General features: G+C 47.1%; 1 protein-coding gene across 7 annotated transcripts in view; it reads left to right on the top strand.

Annotated features, from left to right (window-relative positions):
- The window catches only part of FRMD4A (FERM domain containing 4A), a 554,591-nt gene that overhangs the window by 450,847 nt on the left and 84,227 nt on the right, over window positions 1-19,517 (top strand). For all 7 annotated transcript variants that reach the window (XM_050936795.1, XM_050936796.1, XM_050936793.1 and 4 more), the window contains 2 exons: window positions 2,445-2,501; window positions 7,672-7,694. In XM_050936795.1, the coding sequence (XP_050792752.1) occupies window positions 2,445-2,501; window positions 7,672-7,694 (80 nt within the window). The remainder of the gene's footprint in view (window positions 1-2,444; window positions 2,502-7,671; window positions 7,695-19,517) is intronic.

Genomic DNA, 19,517 nt, shown 5'->3' with positions numbered 1-19,517 from the left:
TTCTCTGCTTCTCCCCGTCTGGGAGCTGCGGCCCCGGGTGCGGGGGGGGGCGCGCGGGGGAGTGCCGATAGGAGTAAGGGGGCTGAGGCTGGGGCCACAGCTGGGGGTGGGCATGGAGCCCCAGGTGCGGGGCTGGCAACCAGAAACCCTGGAGTGGGGCCAGGAGTGGAGCCCCAGACGTGGGGCCAGCAGCCAAGATGCCGGGTGTAGGGCCAGGAGCGGAGCCCTGAGCACAGGGCTGGCTTGAGTGGTGCACCTTCCCCGACCCCCATGGGGGCTGGCCCAAGCCCCAGCCCATGCCCCTCCTGAACATTCCTCAGCGCCCCTGTAGGGTGGTGCTCCCTACAGATTGGAGACCTTTGTTTTACAGCTTGTGAAATGAGGTGGGTCCATTACCTGCATGAAGTGTATCGGCTTAATTTATATCTCAGGTACCGGATCCACCTTTCTTTCCAGAGACAGTAAAGCAATTCAAACATGAACTTAAATTCCGAGAGCCCTGCAGGAACCTCCAGAGTTCGAATCCACCATAAGGTGATTTGGACAAAGTAAGGCTCCAACCCAGGTGCCCCAGCAGAGCCCTATTGATAGCAGCAGAGTTTTGCATGAGTGCGGTGCGCTGCCCATGCAGATGCAATTGCTAGATCAGGGCCTACATCATGTGGTAGTAGAAAGAAGCACAGTTTATACGACTTCCCCGAGAACTGAGGGAGACAAGGTGGGTGAAGCGATTTCTTTTATTGGACAGCTTCTGTTGGTTAGAGAGAGAGGCTTTCAAGCTTCATGGAGCTCTTCTTCAGGTCTGGGAAAGGTAATCAGAGTGCCACAGCTAAATAGGCGGTGGAACAGATTGTTAGAGACACTAGTTTTATGCCTCATTACAACCTATAACCTACTAACTCTCCTTTGGCCTTTGATTATAGAGGGTGTTAATTGCCCACTTCATTTTGAATATTTCTTGCAACATGTGCTAACTCCTTCCTCTGTTTCCTGAGACCTGTGGCTTGGGAAGTCCAGATACATGTATTGTGGGGTGGGGGAGTTGAACTTGTGGCTGAAACCAAAATCATTGTTTTCCTTAGCTGCTTTTCATGGTGCCTGGATCCTACAGTGATGAGCATTGCAAGGAAGTGCTTAGAACAGATCACATTTGACTACCATGCAATGTCAGGAATATGATTTCAGTGCAAAACTTTAAATCAGTCCAGGCAGTTGTGCAAGACAAACGGTTGTAACCAACCCACTGGGTCTAAAACCCTCCTCCGGGAGCTCAGATTGGAATCCAGCTTTAGCATGGGCTCAGCATAGCACTGGCTGTGAAACCTGAGGCCCAGTCATTTTTGTGGGGTTCTGGGTTTTATTGCAAACACAGCATGCTGCTCCAGAGGATACAGGCCTTCAGTTTTCCCTGCTGAGGGGAAGAGGGAAAAGCCACGTTCCCATGAAGCCTGGGTGGTATTTTGGGAATAGAAAAATATTACATATTTACCTTCTCCTAAAAGCACATGGGAAGGAATGAATTTTCCTCCTCCCGCGCCCCCTCCCCTGCAACTCCTCCATTCCACCCTAGTTGAGTTCTGATGTCATGCTTCATTTATCAGGACAGAGTTCTGTGTATTTTGCTTTCTCCACATCGCTGTGAGCAGGTCCATTTGGTCTCTAGGAGTAATGGGAACCCTTTGAAGCCAAGCCAGAGGAGAAGGCACGTTTCACTGTGCAGTAACAAGCAGGTTCATCTTGGGGGAGCTGAAATTTAGTGAAATTTACGCCCACATCTCGAATACTGCATACAGATTTGGTCTCGTCTCAGAAAAGATATACTGGCACTAGAAAACGTTCAGAAAAGGGCAACTAAAATGATTAGGGGTTTGGAACGGGTCCCATATGAGGAGAGATTAAAGAGGTTAGGACTTTTCAGCTTGGAAAAAGAGGAGACTAAGGGGGATATGATAGAGGTATATAAAATCATGAGTGATGTGGAGAAAGTGGATAAGGAAAAGTTATTTATTTATTCTCATAATACAAGAACTAGGGGTCACCAAATGAAATTAATGGGCAGCAGATTTAAAACAAATAAAAGGAAGTTCTTCACACAGTCAACTTGTGGAACTCCTTACCTGAGGAGGTTGTGAAGGCTAGGACTATAACAACGTTTAAAAGAGAACTGGATAAATTCATGGTGGTAAGTCCATAAATGGCTATTAGCCGGGATGGGTAAGGAATGATGTCCCTAGCCTCTGTTTGTCAGAGGATGGAGATGGATGGCAGGAGAGAGATCACTTGGTCATTGCCTGTTAGGTCCACTCCCTCTGGGGCACCTGGCATTGGCCACTGTCGGTAGACAGGATACTGGGCTAGACGGACCTGTGATCTGACCCCGTACGGCCATTCTTATGTTCTTATGTAACTCTCCTCCCCCTACCCCCTTTCTCTTTTCTTCCTAGGAACTCATTGAGGTTGACAGCGAGGTGGTGTTTGAATTGGCCGCATACATCTTACAGGTAGGGGCAGCAGCTGTCTCTTATTCCTTCTGTATCTGCGATGCTTAAATCTGTTGTTGGGGGTTCAGAAATCACAGACCCTCCTAGGGAGTTACACCAAGCATACAGGAACAGAGAAGATAGGGTGTATTTTGCCGAGCTAGGGGAAAAAAGCTGGAATCTTTTAGTGCTGGATTGTAACCTTGCTGTCCCAGCCGAGCGAGGGGCATTGATTTACCGTGCTGCCTGCGAGAGATCCACCGAAGCCACGAGACCGGCAGACCCTCCGCAGGCAAACCGCTGGAGGCAGCCTGCCTGCCGTGCTTGGGGCAGCAAAATCCCTAGAGCCGCCCCTGGCTCCTGGTGGACACTGGTGTGGGAGAAGAATCAGGCCCATAGTTGTGCCTGATTTTCAGATATGTTGAGGACCCACAACTCCACTTGAAGTCAGTGGGAGCTGCAAGCATCAGCGCCCCTGAAAATCAAGCCTTAAATTTTCACCTTAGGATTTGGCTTCAGAAAAGATTTGTCAGGTCTTATTTTATCCAAATTAAAAAACTGGCCCAAACCAAAACCCTGGAAAATTTGGATCTGGAACCAGATCTGAACTTTGTAGCTCAAGTCAATCTCCAGTTCAAAATGGATCAGCTATTCCTGGGCATTTCAACAAGCTGGAAAGGGGATAGGAAGTTATATGGCGTGGCGGGATTCCCTTGTCCACACAACAAGAAAAGCAGTTGAGAGGCAGCTTTATACTGCCCAGCAGGAAACACAAAATTCTCCAAGGCTTCCAGTTCAATTGAGAATGAAGATTTAATATGTCTACAGGTGTGTCTTCACGGCAGTTAGCTCAAGTTAGCTACGCTCAAATTACTCCTCTCAAGTTAGCAGCGTTCTAATGAAAGCAGCCAAGCTGCGAAATAACACTCAAGATGCTGTGTCCACACTGGTGGTACTGTATCCTTGTTCATGTGTGGCACACCCCATGTTCTTAGCACTCTGTTTTAACTCAGGTTAACGCTGCAATTAAGATAAGCCCTAATCCTTCAGCAGGTGAGCAACAAGTTTGCTCAAACAGGACTGATTCCCTATCTGCCCTGTACCATTCACACCCATGCAGAATGTTACCAAATCAGAATCCTCCATTCCCCCACACAAATGTAAATGGCCAGCATTTTGCACTCACTCTGCCCAGATTCAGATGACTGACAAGGTGCAAGATGCTGGAATGTAACCTAAAACCTAGAGATCAGGGTAAACTGAAGTGGGCCAAATCCACAGGCCAAATCCAGACCTGTTGGGTGCAACTCCACTGGCTTCAGTGAAGTTACACCTGCTTACACCAAGATTGAAGTGGGGCCCATAATTTTACTGAGACCACCTCTTTATTCATGAAGAAGGAGGGGATGATGCACCAATTATCAAGATGACAGGTTTCAGAGTGGTGGCTGTGTCAGTCTGTATCAGCAAAAACAACGAGGAGTCCTTGTGGCACCTTAGAGACTCACAAATTTATTTGGGCATAAGCTTTCGTGGGCAAGAACCCACTTCATCAGGTGCATAGTCTCTAAGGTGCCACAGGGACCCCTCATTGTTTTTGCAATTATCAGGAATGTTTAGTCAGTGCCATAACAAGGGTGAGGCACTTGCCTCAGGCGCACAAAGCCGAGGGGCGCAGGCAGTGATGGAGAGGGGGAAAAAAAGCCGCTGGCACAGAGATATTTATAACCAGGGTGATCTCCCCCCTGGCCCCACCTGTGGCCCCCTGGCGCCTCCCCTGAGTATCCCCGGACCCCTTCCAGGACCAGGAGGAGAGCAGCTCCATATTGCCTCCCTGCAGCAACTGCTGCCGCAGGGTCCTCGTGCTCCCCATCTCAACTGACTCCGAGCCTGCCCTTTCCCCTCAGACCCTTTCATTTTTCAATGGGACCCTCCAGCAGCACAGGGGCCCCCCCACCTGCAGTCACCACTCCTGCCCATGCTGGGCAAGGAGGCAGCCCTATCTCTCACCCCCAGTGAGGCTACAGTCAGGCAACAGCAGGGGAGGAGGCGCACGCAGCACCCCACGGCACCCACCATAGGGGAGGTGAGGGAGGTTCCTGGACCTGAGAGGGGCCCTAGGAGCACCTGCAGTGACAGTGGTGGGGGTGAGTGTGCTGCTAGGGGGGGCAGGAAAGGGGGGCTCCTCCCCCAGAGCTTGTTGCTGCTGGCAGGGAAAGGGCTAAGGGGAGTCCTCCTCTCTGGCCCCTGTCCCAGAGCAGCCTGCCTGCACCCCAAACTCATCCACAGCCCTGCCCCACCCCAGAGGTCACACCCCCAGTCAGAGCTTTCACCCCCTCACCATACCCTCAACCCTCTGTCCAAGCCCTGAGCCCCTCCAGCACCCCAAACACCTCATCCCCAGTCCCAGCCAGAGTCCTCACCCCCTACACCCCAACCTTCTGCCCCAGCCCTGAGCCCCTCCCACACTCCAAACCTCCCATTCCCAGCCCCAGCCAGAGCCCTCACCCCTACTGTTGCCCTGAACCCCTCCCACACTCCAAACCCCTCATCTGCAGCCACAACCCACCGCCCTCACCCCTGCACCCCATCTCTCTGCACCCCTCTCATCCCCAAACTCCCTACCAGAACCTGCACCCCCTCTCTCCGTACCACCTCCCATCCCCAAACTCCCTCCCAGAACCTGCACCCCCTCTCTCCATACCACCTCCCATCCCCAAACTCCCTCCCAGAGCCTGCACCCCAATCCCCTGCCCCAGCCTGGTGCCTGCACCCCAGACCTCCTCCCTCACCCAAACTCCATCCCAGAGCCTTGGGCGGGTAGGGGGGTGAAGTTTGGGTGGGGGCGGGTTCTCGGCACCACCAAAATTTCTACAAATCTGCCACCCCTGATCCTGCCCTGTAGACCTGAACTCCTAGCATTCTCAGGACACATGCTGATCCCTAGTGGCCACTGCTGATATCCAGTACCTCCCTTCTCTCTTAACCTGTAAGTCCCTTTCTGGATTGGAACTGGACTGGAACTAAAGACCATCTTGGAAGCAACATTACCAGCCCAGCAGTCAAAAATCATGAGTTAGACCCCGCAGAATCACAGGCTCTACCGCCACCCCTTCATTCATTCTTCAGCGGCAATTCGGTGGCAGGCCCTTCCCTCCGAGAGGGACTGAGGGATCTGATGCCAAATTGCCGCCGCCGAGCCAGCCCTGGGGGAGGGCGCAGTTTTATATTCTTGCCTTGAGTGCAAAAATACCTAGTTACGGCTCTGTGTTTAGTAGTGTTTGCAGTTCAGTACAAGTGACCTGACAGGAATGATTCATAAAGGCAGAGGGTGGGCGGTCTGGGGGCACTTTATTCTTTATGGGCGGTAATTGTCATGGGAGAAGATCAGAGATAATGGCCAACAGGTTTCTTCTTTTTCTCCTCTTCTTAGTGAAGTTTTTAGTCTCTTTCCAGTCAGCCATGAAACTCTGATCCTAAAAGATCCATATGGAACAGCCAAGCCATCTCATCAGTATATGTTAATCAATAGTAACTTCTGTAGCACTTTTCATGTTAGGGAAGCAATTAGGGCTGGGGAGTTTCATTCTTCATTAAGATCAATTTTAGAGTAATACAGCAAAAATTAGAGAGAGGGAAACAATTAAAAGCACATTACAGCATTTGCGTATTGGCCTGCTGGGTGAATACACATCTCAGACAGCAGGCTCATTGTGAGAGTTAGTGCTAGGGATAGGAATCTGTTGTTTGTCCCTGCATCCTAATGAAACACTTGAGCAATTAGTAGCTATAGATGTAAGCCCTGGCCAGGATGCCACTGTAGCCCCCGGCTGCTGTGATCTGAAGTATTTACCATCACAAACAAACACAGGATATTACCCACGTTGCGGGAGTAGTTTGAAGTGTGACTTAATGAAATTAAGCAACACAAACCATACTTTTATATGTGACCAAGTTGCAATTATTACCACCTTTGTGTGTGATACACTCCAGTAGAGAACAAGGTGGATCGTTCAGCTGGCTGTTTTGATTCAATGTCTGCACTGCAGAGTCAGCTCAGGTTAGCCATACTGCAAAGTCAAACCCAAGTGGCTGTGTTCTCACTGATTCTGCAAACACCCTTGTGTGTTGCCAGGACGTCGTAGGCTGAGCAACTCTATGATTCATTCTTAGTGAATTTTAAGAGAATGTGTGTATCCTGCACACACAAGGGGACATGAGAGAAGGCATTGGAGACTGTTAGCACTCAAGTGGTTCAGCTTGTGTCCTCACTGCAAAGTAAGTGGGGATACCCAAATGAAAGCAGCAGCTGAGCTCTAGCCTGCACACCCAGCCAGGCTAACTAGCCCGGGTTTAAAGCACCGTGGATGGGAGAGGAATTATGGGCAACACTCAGGTTAGGTCTGCAGTGAAGGCATGCCCGTTGTGGAGGCTCCACTACTGGCCAGATGCAAACTAAATGTTTAAAATGCTCTGCTCTGTCTACACTATAAATTTTACTGTGTTAAAGCAAAGTTTGTAACTCTTGGTAAATAATGACTTTCCAATGGTAACTACTGTGTATTTTGGGAATGTGACACAACCAATTTTGAGGATGCTTCAGATATCAAAATAGGCTACAAGACTCCAGCAGATACCAAATTCTGGTACTGATGCCATCACTGGAGTGGAGCGCCACACACCAGTGTGGGATTTGACTCTGATGTTGATAGATAGATCACAATGCTTTCATGGATGAAACATCTAAAATATATGTTCATTGTTTCCTTAAGTACTTTCCTGGGTAGGTGACCACAAGTCCCTTGTACTTTGGAGATCTAGCAATGCACTCCCCCTAACCATACAGGATTACTGGTTTAATGCTAAGAACACACTTAGTAATTCACCAGCACTACTTCCTGCAGCACTTACCATAGGTATCCATTAGCAGCATAGGGAGTTGTCGGCCTGACCTACTTGCTGTGCCTAACCCTATTTGATTTGTAAGATCTGTCCAGCTCGCAGCCCAAAGCGGTACAGCAAGTCCGACTTAGTTTAAAGGCTTGATACTGACAATACCATTGGAATTTGTTAAGTAAGGAAACTATTGTTGACCGATATTTGTAAGTGACAAATCTAGAAATGTATCTTTTCTGAATTAAATGTTGCTATTTTAGTGACAAATATTGGTTTTTTTTCCATCTTTTTACAGGAGGGGAAAGGAGATTTTGCAAGGTAAGTTTGTTGGAAGTTCCATTATTTGTTCTGACCATGAAATTGATTACGTCTGCTGGGGGACTGATGTGACAGTTTATAACTATATTTCAATGGGGAACTCTTCACACTGTTGTTAGCCTAGACATCATGTTTCCTGTAATAACTTAGGTCCAAAATGCAGCCCTGGCCCAGACCACATATTGAAAATGGTATTGTTTGTGACTACATTGTTTGTGAATTTCTTGATGTGTTTGTGAAGTTCAGGAAACAGGGTAGCCTGCAGAAGGAAATGGCTGAGGAAATGACTCCCCCACAATCATTGTTGTAATATCACATGTCCAGCAGGACTTGATGTTAAAATTCTCTCATTAGCTGGTATTAGGTGGCCTCTGAATGAGGGGACCTCTGAGTTTGAGCCTGATTTTCAGAAGTGCTGAAAAATTCACTGGTGGCTGGGGTTAGATGGCTCAAGAGATTGTTCATGAAATATACAGCATCTGAGTTACCAGCACAGATCAGGTCCAGGTCAGTAGTGACCGAAAGTCATTATCATCTGATGGCTGTTCAGTATACTTAGCAGATCTAGGTCCATGTTACAAAAAAAAACCCACTATAGATGACACTGTACTGCTCTCAAACTGACTGCAGCTGGAGAACCATCATCAATCATCCTTGCAGCTGATCTCAGAAGGAAAGCCAGCGAATGGATGGGCAGGGATGCAGCCCCTAGACAAGGTCCCTCTAGTCACGGCTGAAGTGCATTGGTAGAATGCTCACAGTGCTACCAGGGATAAAGAGAAGATTGTGACTAAACAGAGGACCAGATAAAACAAGACTTCATTCTCCAGCTCTGGCAGGCTAGGACTTTTAAACAGCACTAACATAAGTTTAATTTTTTTTTAAAACTGGAAAGATGGAACGTGCATTGCAAACATTGTAACCTCGCCCTGCAACAGCCAGGAATGCGAGATGACACTCAACAAAAAGAAAATCTGGTTCTGCCCTATCATTTTTCAGAGTCCCAGTCAGCTTGTGAAATCCTGACATGTCTGTGACAAGGAGACACAAGCCTGATCTTGCTTTATTTCTCAGTTCCAACCGTTATCAGCAGTGCCATTTAGTTAGGTAGCTAGGAGAGACATTCAGCTATTTTATTATTCAGGCTGATTTAAAACACGTTGAACTGGGAAAGCGTCCCTCCCTTGACAATCAAACCCCATGATAACCATGTCCTCCAGTACACAGGGTTATGAACAGCAGAGTATCCATGTTACATAAAAAAACATGCACAGGCCAGACTTAAATAAGGTTAAGGACAGAGCAGATTGGGTGAGGTGGGTGGTTCGGGGGACTGGATGTAGAACCTTTCACCTTTAGGTGTCCGATTCCAATCCAGTGCAGAGCTGGAAGTAGCAGTGGAAAGTTTTCACCAACTGAAGGCTGTTCATTGCTCTGTGTCAAATGAGTTGGTCAGGTTTCAACATTACAGAAAACCCTACCATAGGTGGGGCTAAATGGCCCTCCATGTCAGAGTGAAAGTAATACCTAGTTTTTATAAGGTGCTTTTCATCTGTAGATCTTAAAGCACTTTAAAAAGGGTCTCAGGATCCCCATTTTACAGAAGGGGAAACTGAGGCATAGAGTGTGGCAACAACTTGCTCAAGGTAACCCAGTAGGCCACAGCTAGGAGTAGAATCCAGGTCTCCTGAGTCTATTTCTAGTGCACAATCCAGTAGGTCACACTGCTGCAAGGTGTCCTCCCTGTGTAGCCAGCTAATTTTGATAAGTGAATGGAAGTCTTCATTGCGTGGTGGTCTCTGTGAGTTTGATGGTCTCAATGTAATATCTGCTTTCCAAATCCCAGCATTATAACTGGCACCCTGTTAATGATCTCATGATACAGAGGCCAAGATATGAATGGGCTTTGGAGACTGACCTGTATGCCTGTAGGCTGGGTTTGAGGCATGTTGTAGGAGCAGGGTAGGAGAAGCTTGTGCTGCTTTATGCCTTTTCTCCAGGGACATCCATCCAGCACCTTTCATGAGCACTTCACATTCACTAGAGAGGGTTTACTTATTGGGTGAAATCCTGACGCTACTGAAGTCAATGAGCGTTTTGCCTTTGACTTCACTGGAGCCAGCATTTCACCCACTGAGATTTGTGCTTACGGGTTGTATGAACTTAAAGTCTTAGGGATAAATTCATCCAGATGCAAGCAGGAGTAACTTTTGTTTGTAGACAATAGGAGTTGTACCTATGTATGCCAGGGCTGAAGGTGGCTCCTGTTGTTACCTATCTGCCTTTGAGGTTTATCATTGTTGAAATGTTGTTACTAATAGATTTTGCTATTGTCTGATATGGAGAAGCTTTGCAGTTACAAAGTGTCTTTGTTCCTGAGATTTAAAGATTATATCTTGTAAATGACAGCATACATTTCATGAAGGCTGCACTATTGAACTCTGCTTTCTGCAGAAACAAAACTATCTAAGAGATGCATGTTTAGAAGGAAAATGGAAAATTTCAGCAAACTTATTGCCTGAAAGCAGTGTCAGATTTATCACTCAGGAGACTAATGGTCTCTCTTTGGCCCCAATCCAGCAAAGCACTTAAGCGGGTGCTTAACTTTAAGGAAGGGAGAATTCCCACGAAAGCACTTGTTGCAGAATTCCTATCTGTCGGGACTAGCATGGTGTGATATATCTAGCCCTATGGTGATTTGATCGTTACGCTGCAGCTTGGTGTCAGCACAGTGCGATGTAGGCATGATGACATCAAAACTTCATCATCCCGAGAGATGACATCACATGGTGATGAGGTTTTTGTGCATTCTGAAAGTGATTTGGGAATGTGCAAACCCTCGTGGAAATCAGAGGTGGCCTCACAAAATTCTGGTGGCAACTTTCTGCCATTCTCACCTGATCAGTTATCACCTCTCCCAAGATGGGTGCTCTTGCTGCAAGTCTTGGGGAAGATGAGTTGTCCGGTGCTGGGGGATTGTAGTGAGGTGGACGGGCTGTCCCTAGACACAGAGGAAGAGGGTGCTCCAACCCTTGTGGGCAGAGCCCTACCCCTAGTTCCATGCCAACAGCGGGGCCAGAAGTATAAAGGCGGGACCTGGAAGCTCAGTCGTGGCCTAGCCACTGGAGGGGACAAATGCTTCCTCTGAGCTCTCGTGCTGGGAGGTGGCAGCAGGCCCGCAGAGTGCAGATGATTGGTCCAGACAACCTGGACCCTGGACTGACCTGGCAGATGACTGGCCCAGCCCACCCAGACCTCAGGATGACTCGACCGTGCAGGAGACAGACAACTGTCCCGGACCACCAGCTGGCCCAACCCCGGCAGAGCTACTGCTGGCAACTGAGGTCCCCGCCGATCATCTTACCTCACTGGATCAGCAGGTACCCTTGGAGAGGGAGTGTGGAAGTAACCCTGGGGTAGTAGACCCCTGTTTGGCTGCAACGCTGGCAGAGGATGAGTCAGTATGTTGCAGCTTGGATCCCCACTGATGCGGTGGCAGACCCCTCCACTACCCTTAGGGCCCTGAGCCAGGACATAGTGGAGTGGGAGGGCCTGCATCCTCCCTGCCACCCAAGCGGTGCGTGACAGACTCCCACTCCCTCAGGCTAGCTGAATGAAAGCCTGAGTTAACTGACTTTGGTTGCAGGCCCAGGTTGAGTGACTTTGTTTCCTGCCCAGCTCTGAACCAGAGCCTGAGCTCATTAACTGCTTGCAGCCCCACCTGAGTGCAGGTTGGAGCTGAGCGACTTTTTTTACCGCCCAGCCCTGAACCAGAGCCTGGGCTGATTGACAATGTGCAACTCCACTTGAGTGCAGGCTCGAGCCATACTTTGACAGGCCTTGTTGATTCCCCCCACAGCAAGCAAAGGGGGGCCTCAGGGCAGAGTGGGGTGGAGCACCCACCTGGAAAAAGGAAAGTCAGCACCTATGCCTGAAGAGACATAAGTTATACCGACATAAGTGGTAGTGTAGACACAGCCTTTGATTCGAGTGGTGGCAGCCGTGTGTGCCTGAGATGCATTCTGAATGAGTCACAGGTGATGTGCGACCATCATCATTCAAAGCAAAGCAGATGGCTACGTAAGCCTGGAACCAATTGAAATCTTGGGTGGAAATTGGTTCCAGGGGCAGAGATGCACTCTGATTTGCCCTTTGATGGGCTGGCCAGATAGCCAATGTCTGCAATGGGTAAGAGTGGCTTCACTGAAGGAAATGTTGGTACTATAGTAAGTTTGCTGACAGACAGTCTTTGTGACCTAACTGTTAAGAATTTCAAGGGACAGGAAGCTCTGCTCCTCTGTCAGCCTACACTTCTGTGTGGCTTGGGGGCAGGGGCCTGCTCAATGGCTATTCAGTAGCAGAATATCATACACCAAAAGCTGCCATTCAGCGGTAGCACCGTGGTTATACAAAAGACAGCAGCCACGCTGCAGCACCATCCCTCAGCACACTCCCTCAGATTCTGACTTCCCCGACTCTTCTTCTGAACTTTTCCCCAACTCTAAATGTAGAAAAGGTTATCACCCAATGTAAAATTAAATATGTAAATGGTCAAAGATGGTGCCTGTTTTCCCCCATTAGAAACACATAAAGATGCTTGTGTGCCATGCTATAAGCTCTCTAGTGTAGCCATAGCCAAAACACAGGGCATCAGCAACCCTGGGATGGAAACCCATGGTGCAGGAAAGACAGAAAAAAATAAGCCTTATAAGGCCCAGTGTTTGCTATTATCGGTCTGCTCCAATTCTTTAGATTCTGTGCAGAGTTCGACAGTAATTATCAAGAGCTCTGGAGTCAATAGGAGCATTATTGTGTCATTTCCTGAATATCCCTTTAGATGGAGTTTTTCATGCTACTGCTGATTGGGTTTCAAGAATTTTCCAACAAGTTCCCATGGCTTTAAAGGCAGAATTGCAGAGGATGTACTACTCAGCTGGGTTTTAAAAAAGAAGTTAAAGCCCTTTGTATGTTAAGGGAAATTGATTTTTCACCTTCGTTTTGGAGGGATAACCAAAGGATATGATTGTTTGGGCTGAAAAATTATACATTTAGGCTCGGATTTCTAAAGGAGCCTATGGGAATGAGGTGCCCAAATCCTATTGACTTTCAATAGGAGATGGACACTTAGCTCTTGATTCTGTACTTTTTGAAGTCAATGGCAAGATGCCTATTGACTTCAGGCCTTGAATTCTCTTAGACTCTTAGCCCTGGTCTACACTGGCGGGGGGGGGGGGGTCGACCTAAGATATGCCAACTTCAGCTACACGAATAGCATAGCTGAAGTCGGCGTATCTTAGGTTGACTTACCTGGCCATGAGGACGGCGACAAGTGGACCGCTGCCACTCCCCCATCGTCTCTGCTTTCGCCTCTCACGAGCTGGAGTTCCAGAGTCAATGGGGAGCGCAATCAGGGATCAATTTTATCGCATCTACACAAGATGCGATAAATCGATCCCCGATAGATCAATCACTACCCGCTGATCTTGTGGGTAGTGAAGACCTGCCTATAGGCACCTATTCCATGGGTGCTCCGAGGCTGAAGCACCCATGGGAGAAAAAATGGTGGGTGATGAGCACCCACCGACAGCCCGCCTATCAGAACCTCCCCTTCCAGCACCTCCTGCCCACCAGCAGGCCCCACTGATCAGCACCTTCCCCTCCCTCCCAGCACCTACCACCTGCCCCGGATCAGCTGTTTTGTGGCATCAGGAGGCGCTGGGGGGGAGGGGGAGGAGCGAAGGCGCAGCATGCTTGGGGGAGGCGGTGGAACTGGGCAGGGAAGGGCAGAGTGGGGGTTGGAAGGGGCGGGGCGTGGGCAGAGCCAGAGGGAGCATCCCCCGGCAGATCGGAAACTCGGTGCCTATGCTTAGAGTCTTTGAAAAACCCAGTCCTAAATATCACAGACTGCCTCCCTCCTGGCGCCTCTGGGTAAGACACTGGGAAATGCTGGGGTAGTTCCAGAAGACTGGAAGAAAGCTAATGCTGTGCCAATATTTTAAAAGGGTAAATGGTGTGACCTGGGTAATTATAGGCCTGGGTAATTGTAGGCCTGTTAGTCTGACATTGATTCCAGGCAAAATACTGGTGCAGATGGTATGGGACTCAATTAATAAAGAAATAAAGGAGGTTAATATAATTAATGCCAATCAACATGAGTTTATGAAAAATAGATCTTGTCAAACTGATCTGATATCTTTTTACACGAGATTACAAATTTGGTTGATAAAGGTAAAAGTGTTGATGTAATAGACTTCTGTAGGGTGTTTGACTTGGTATGCATGACATTTTGATTAAAAAACTAGAATGTTATGAAATTAACTTGACACATTAAATGGATTAAAATATGGCTAAGAGATAGGTCTCAAAATATAACTGTGAATGAGGAATCATCATCATAGAATATCAGGGTTAGAAGAGATCTCTGGATATCATCTAGTCTAATCTAATCTAATCTAATCTAATCTTCTGCTCAAAGCAGGACCAATCCCCAGACAGAGTTTTACCCCAGTTCCCCCTCAAGGTTTGAACTCACAACCCTGGGTTTAGCAGGTCAATGCTCAAACCACTGACCTGTCCCTCCCCAGGCAGGTATGTTTCTAGTGGGGTTCCACAGGAATCAGTTCTTGGCCCTACACTATTTTAATGACCTGGAAGAAAACATGAAATCATCACTGATAATATTTGCAGATGACACAAAAATTGGGGGAGTGATAAATACTGAAGAAGATAGGTCAGTGATACAAGAGCGATCTGGCTCAGTTGGTAAGCTGGGTGCAAGCAAACAATATGCATTTTAATACGGCTAAATGTAAATGTACTCATCTGTGAACAAAGTTCAAATCCACCCTTATTCAGGTATTAGTCATGATAGCTGTTTGGGATTCTCAGTTTATTTCTGTGTCATCACAATAAAAAGCAGTAGTATGGCAGTCTCAGCAGAACCCTAACGATTGAATGGGCCATGGAATCTGAACTGCTTTCTCAGCCCAGGAGGTGATCCTTTGAGCTACACTTGGCAGGGTGGTGTGAGGGAGCTTGAACTATTTCTGATGGTGATGAACCCATTCTGTGGAACAGGAACACTCTGCCACCCAAGGTAACATTTACATTTAGACCACACTATGTTGATATTGTCCGCGAAGGCCACCCCATCCAATGCCACTATGAACGACTTCTACTTTTCCTCTGATCCTTAAAAAACTTTTTGCTGTGGTGCAGTTATATCCCTTACCAAGGGAAGCACCAGAGTTCACCGGATTAGTTCATCCTTTCACAGGCTGGCATTACCAGTTCTGGGATTTCTCCAACAGCTCAAGGGCAGTTCATCACCATTAGACTTGTCACCTGTTTGACAACTTTCTGTCTGGGTCTTAGAAAGGCCCATTTTGGAAATCACTTCCCTTTGTTTCCCAGATATGTTTTGGAAACTTCTCAGACTTCTCTTTATTAATGGCAGATGTGACAGGTTGAGTCACAGAAACCCCCTTGGGACTGCCACCTGATGTGATGAGAATACCTCTAAGCCTGTTTTCCCTGGCAGCTTGAGATTTAAGTGCCTGCCTAGTTGTGCCAGACACACTATCCTGCTACAACCGCAGACCCAGAACTGAACCATGTCCGCCAAAATCTTCAGGCTTAACTGAAAACAGCTTAAGAAGTGCTCCTGTCTCCAACACCCAGACACCCAGTTCCTAATGGGAGCCAAACCCCAAATAAATCCGTTTTACTCTGTATAAAGCTTATAACAGTAAACTCATAAATTGTTCGCCCTCTATAGCACTGATAGAGAGATATGAACAATTGTTTGATCCCCCAGGTATTAATACTTGCTCTGGGTTAATTAATAAGTAAAAAGTGGTTTTATTAAATATAAAAAGTAGGATAAGTAATAACAGACAGAACAAAGTAAGTTACCAAGCAAAATAAAATAAAACATGCAAGTCTAAGCCTGATACAGTAAGAAACTGAATGCGGGTAAATCTCACCCTCAGAGATGTTCCAATAAGCTTCTTTTACAGACTAGACTTCCTTCTAGTCTGGGTCCAGCAATCACTCACACCCCTGTAGTTACTATCCTTTGTTCCAGTTTCTTTCAGGCATCTCTTTGGGGTGGAGAGACTCTCTCTTGAACCAGCTGAAGACAAAATGGAGGGGTTTCCAGGGGCTTATATAGCCTCTCTCATGGGTGAAAACCTCTCTCTCCCCTGTGTAGAATCACAGCTACAAGATGGAGTTTTGGAGTCATATGGTGTAGGGGTTCCGCCGGGGCTCACCCCCCTTTGGGGCGGCTGGGAACCAGGCCGCCTCACTACTTAGGTCCAGTGAACTGGGGGAATTAGCCTGACTGGGCGGCAAACAGACAGCACCTCAGGCCCCCAGGTAGGGGCTGAGCAAACAGTTCAATAACAGGCCCAGGTCCTGGCTTCGAAGGGCCTGATGAGAGAGGGAGATGGCCACCTGCGAGTTGGGTGGCGGGGGGACGCAGGCCCTCCCACTCCACTGCATCCCAGCCTGGGGCCTTAGCAGTGATAGATGACCCACTGCTGCATCAGTGGGGATCCTGGCCTCAACACACACTGACATTGACTCTGGGTGTGCTGCAGCCAGACTAGGGTCGGCTGTCCTCGAGTATTTCCTACCTCCCCCTCCAGAGGTACCTGCGTCTGGACAGAGTCTTCCACTGAGTCAAGCACCATGGGCTCCTCTGGGTACCCGGCAGTACCCAGGCAGTAGGTAGGCTTGGCAGCTCCTCCGGGTAACTTGCCAGCAGCAGGTTTACCAACTTTTCCGGGGTCTGGTCGGCATCTGGCCAATCCTCAGGTCAGCTGCAAGCTGCAGGAGTCTCCCTGCTGGGAGCTAGGCCACAGGCATCTGGCTTCTCCGGTGGCCGGGCCTCTAGTGAGTTCTGGGGTTGGGTTTTTGTAGTTCCTGTCCTGCGCCCTGACCTCTGGGGGGCAGGCGCAAGCTCCATTGGCTCTGCCCACTTTGGCGTCTGGAGGGGCTCGTCCCCCCCCAGAGAGGCTGGGAACCAGTCCGCCTCACTACACATGGACAAGTCGCATGTCCATACATGACTCAGTTCTCTACAGGCTGACATCATTGCCCACATGTTAGCCCGAATGTTCCCAGGAAAGCTCAGATGTGGATTGGCGTCTGTCGAGGTCCATTGTTAGCCAAGTACTCCCAATTACTTGAATAACCCCTTGACACTGTGATGACCAAATCTGCCTTAGGTGCTTCCTACAGCAAACACTTTAAATACAAGCATAGAGCCAATACTCATAACTTCAGATATAAAAATGATACATGCATATGAGTAGGATGAATACATTCAGTAGAACATAACCTTTGCAAAGATACATGGCATATCTAGCCTAAAACATATTCCAGTTACAGTATGTCATATTTACACTCATAAGCATATATCTATAAAGCATTATGGGATGCAATGTCACAGCAGAATTCAGACAAGTTTCTTGTATGGAACTTACCCAAGCAGATGTACAATATGGGTGCTGGCTGCTTCTTGGAGAATTGACTTTTTCAAGTCTTTCACAATGTTAAAAAAGTTGGCTAGGGTCGAGTGCGCAGTTGCTGTAGAGGAGACTGACCTGTCTGAGCAAATACAATGAATTATGTAAGTGGCAAGGTGGTGTTATCTGGGTTGTCTCTTCTGTCAGCCACAGAACATAGAGGTCAGATCAGCGGATAATGCTGAATAGAGCAACAACTCAAACTTGTGCAGATATGTGTTTCCTGGAGAAGTAAAAAACCAGAATGATTTTTGAAAATTTGCTCTTAAGAAGGATTGACAACTGAATGATGGGGTACAAGACAATGGTAGCCCGTAAAAGGTCAGCATTTGCCAAAAGTCATCTGACACTGGTATCTGAGATATTACAGTTTTTCTTTACACTTAGAATAGGAAACAGTTTTGTATATATATATATTGGCAAATATTGATATTTTAGCCACTGTACATTTGCATTCTAGGATTTACTAGTTTGCACTGGTTTTGTGCCCTCACAATTTCTTGTGGGTACTTTCCAGCATATCTTTGTTCAGATGAGAAACTAAAACCCATTTTGTAAGAAACTCTGTGCTCTCCATTTCTCAAGTAGAGTTTGTGGTCCTGTTTTAACTCAAGTTAATTGATTGCTAGTTAACTAACTCGATTGTAAATGCTAGTCTAGACACTCCACAAATGTTTGTTCCAGGACACATACATTTGTGGTTCACCCTCTGGCTCAGCCTAGCAATTAACATGAGTTAAAACATGACCACAAACTCTAGTCTAGATATACCCATCTAGGTTCTTAAGCAATGTCTATCACTGTGGTATGTGAGTGGAGAAATGCTGTGGGAAAATGCTTGCTAACCATGTCTAAAGCAGTGTCAGTTGCATCACAATCTCTTCTTTCACCAGAGATAGTTCATTATCAAATCACTTCACCTGTGATGGTCACCAGGCTCCAGAGTGAAGTTTCTTGCCTGTTCTGAATGGCTTCTAAATATCACCATAGTTTTTCCTTACTAACTAATCACAAATTTCATAGTGGTAGCCCTGTCAGTCTGTATCAGCAAAAAGAACGAGGAGAACTTGTGGCACCTTAGAGACTAACAAATTTACTTGGGCATAAGCTTTCGTGGGCTAAAACCCACTTCATCAGATGCATGGAGTGGAAAATACAGTAGGAAGATAGATAGATAGATATACACAGAGAACATGAAAAGATGCGGGTTGCCGTACTAACTGTAACAAGACAAATCAGTTAAGGTGGGCTATTATCAGCAGGAGAAAAAAAACTTTTGTAGTGATAATCAGGATGGCCCATTTCAAACAGTTGACAAGAAGGTGTAAGTAACAGTAGGGGGAAAAATTAGCATGGGAAAATAGTTTTTAGTTTGTGTAATGACCCATCCAGTCCCAGTCTTTATTCAAGTCTAATTTAATGGTGTCCAGTTTGCAAATTAATTCCAATTCTGCAGTTTCTCATTGGAGTCTGTTTTTGAAGTTTTTTTGTTGAAGAATTGCGACTTTTAGGTCTGTAGGAAGGAACAATCAGTTTCACACATACAGAATGGGAAGAGACTGTCTAGGAAGGAGTATGGCAGAAAGAGATCTAGGGGTCATAGTAGACCACAAGCTTAATATGAGTCAACAGTGTGATACTGTTGCAAAAAAAGCAAACATGATTCTGGGATGATTAACAGGTGTGTTGTAAACAAGACACGAGAAGTCATTCTTCTGCTTTACTCTGCGCTGGTTAGGCCTCAACTGGAGTACTGTGTCCAGTTCTGGGCACCGCATTTCAAGAAAGATGTGGAAAAATTGGAGAGGGTCCAGAGAAGAGCAACAAGAATGATTAAAGGTCTTGAGAACATGACCTATGAAGGAAGGCTGAAGGAATTGGGTTTGTTTAGTTTGGAAAAGAGAAGACTGAGAGGGGACATGATAGCAGTTTTCAGGTATCTAAAAGGGTGTCATCAGGAGGAGGGAGAAAACTTGTTCACCTTAGCCTCCAATGATAGAACAAGAAGCAATGGACTTAAACTGCAGCAAGGGAGATTCAGGTTGGACATTAGGAAAAAGTTCCTAACTGTCAGGGTAGTTAAACACTGGAATAGATTGCCTAGGGAAGTTGTGGAATCTCTGGAGATATTTAAGAGTAGGTTAGATAAATATCTATTAGGGATGGTCTAGATAGTATTTGGTCCTGCCATGAGGGCAGGAGACTGGACTTGATGACCTCTCGAGGTCCCTTCCAGTCCTAGAGTCTATGAGTCTATGAGTAATTGAATGTCTAGGGAGGTTGAAGTGTT

This window comes from Gopherus flavomarginatus, chromosome 1, assembly GCF_025201925.1.
Source record: "Gopherus flavomarginatus isolate rGopFla2 chromosome 1, rGopFla2.mat.asm, whole genome shotgun sequence".
Lineage (NCBI taxonomy): Eukaryota > Metazoa > Chordata > Testudines > Testudinidae > Gopherus > Gopherus flavomarginatus.
Note: the sequence above shows the minus strand (reverse complement) of the source record. Positions and strands in the feature narration are given on the sequence as shown.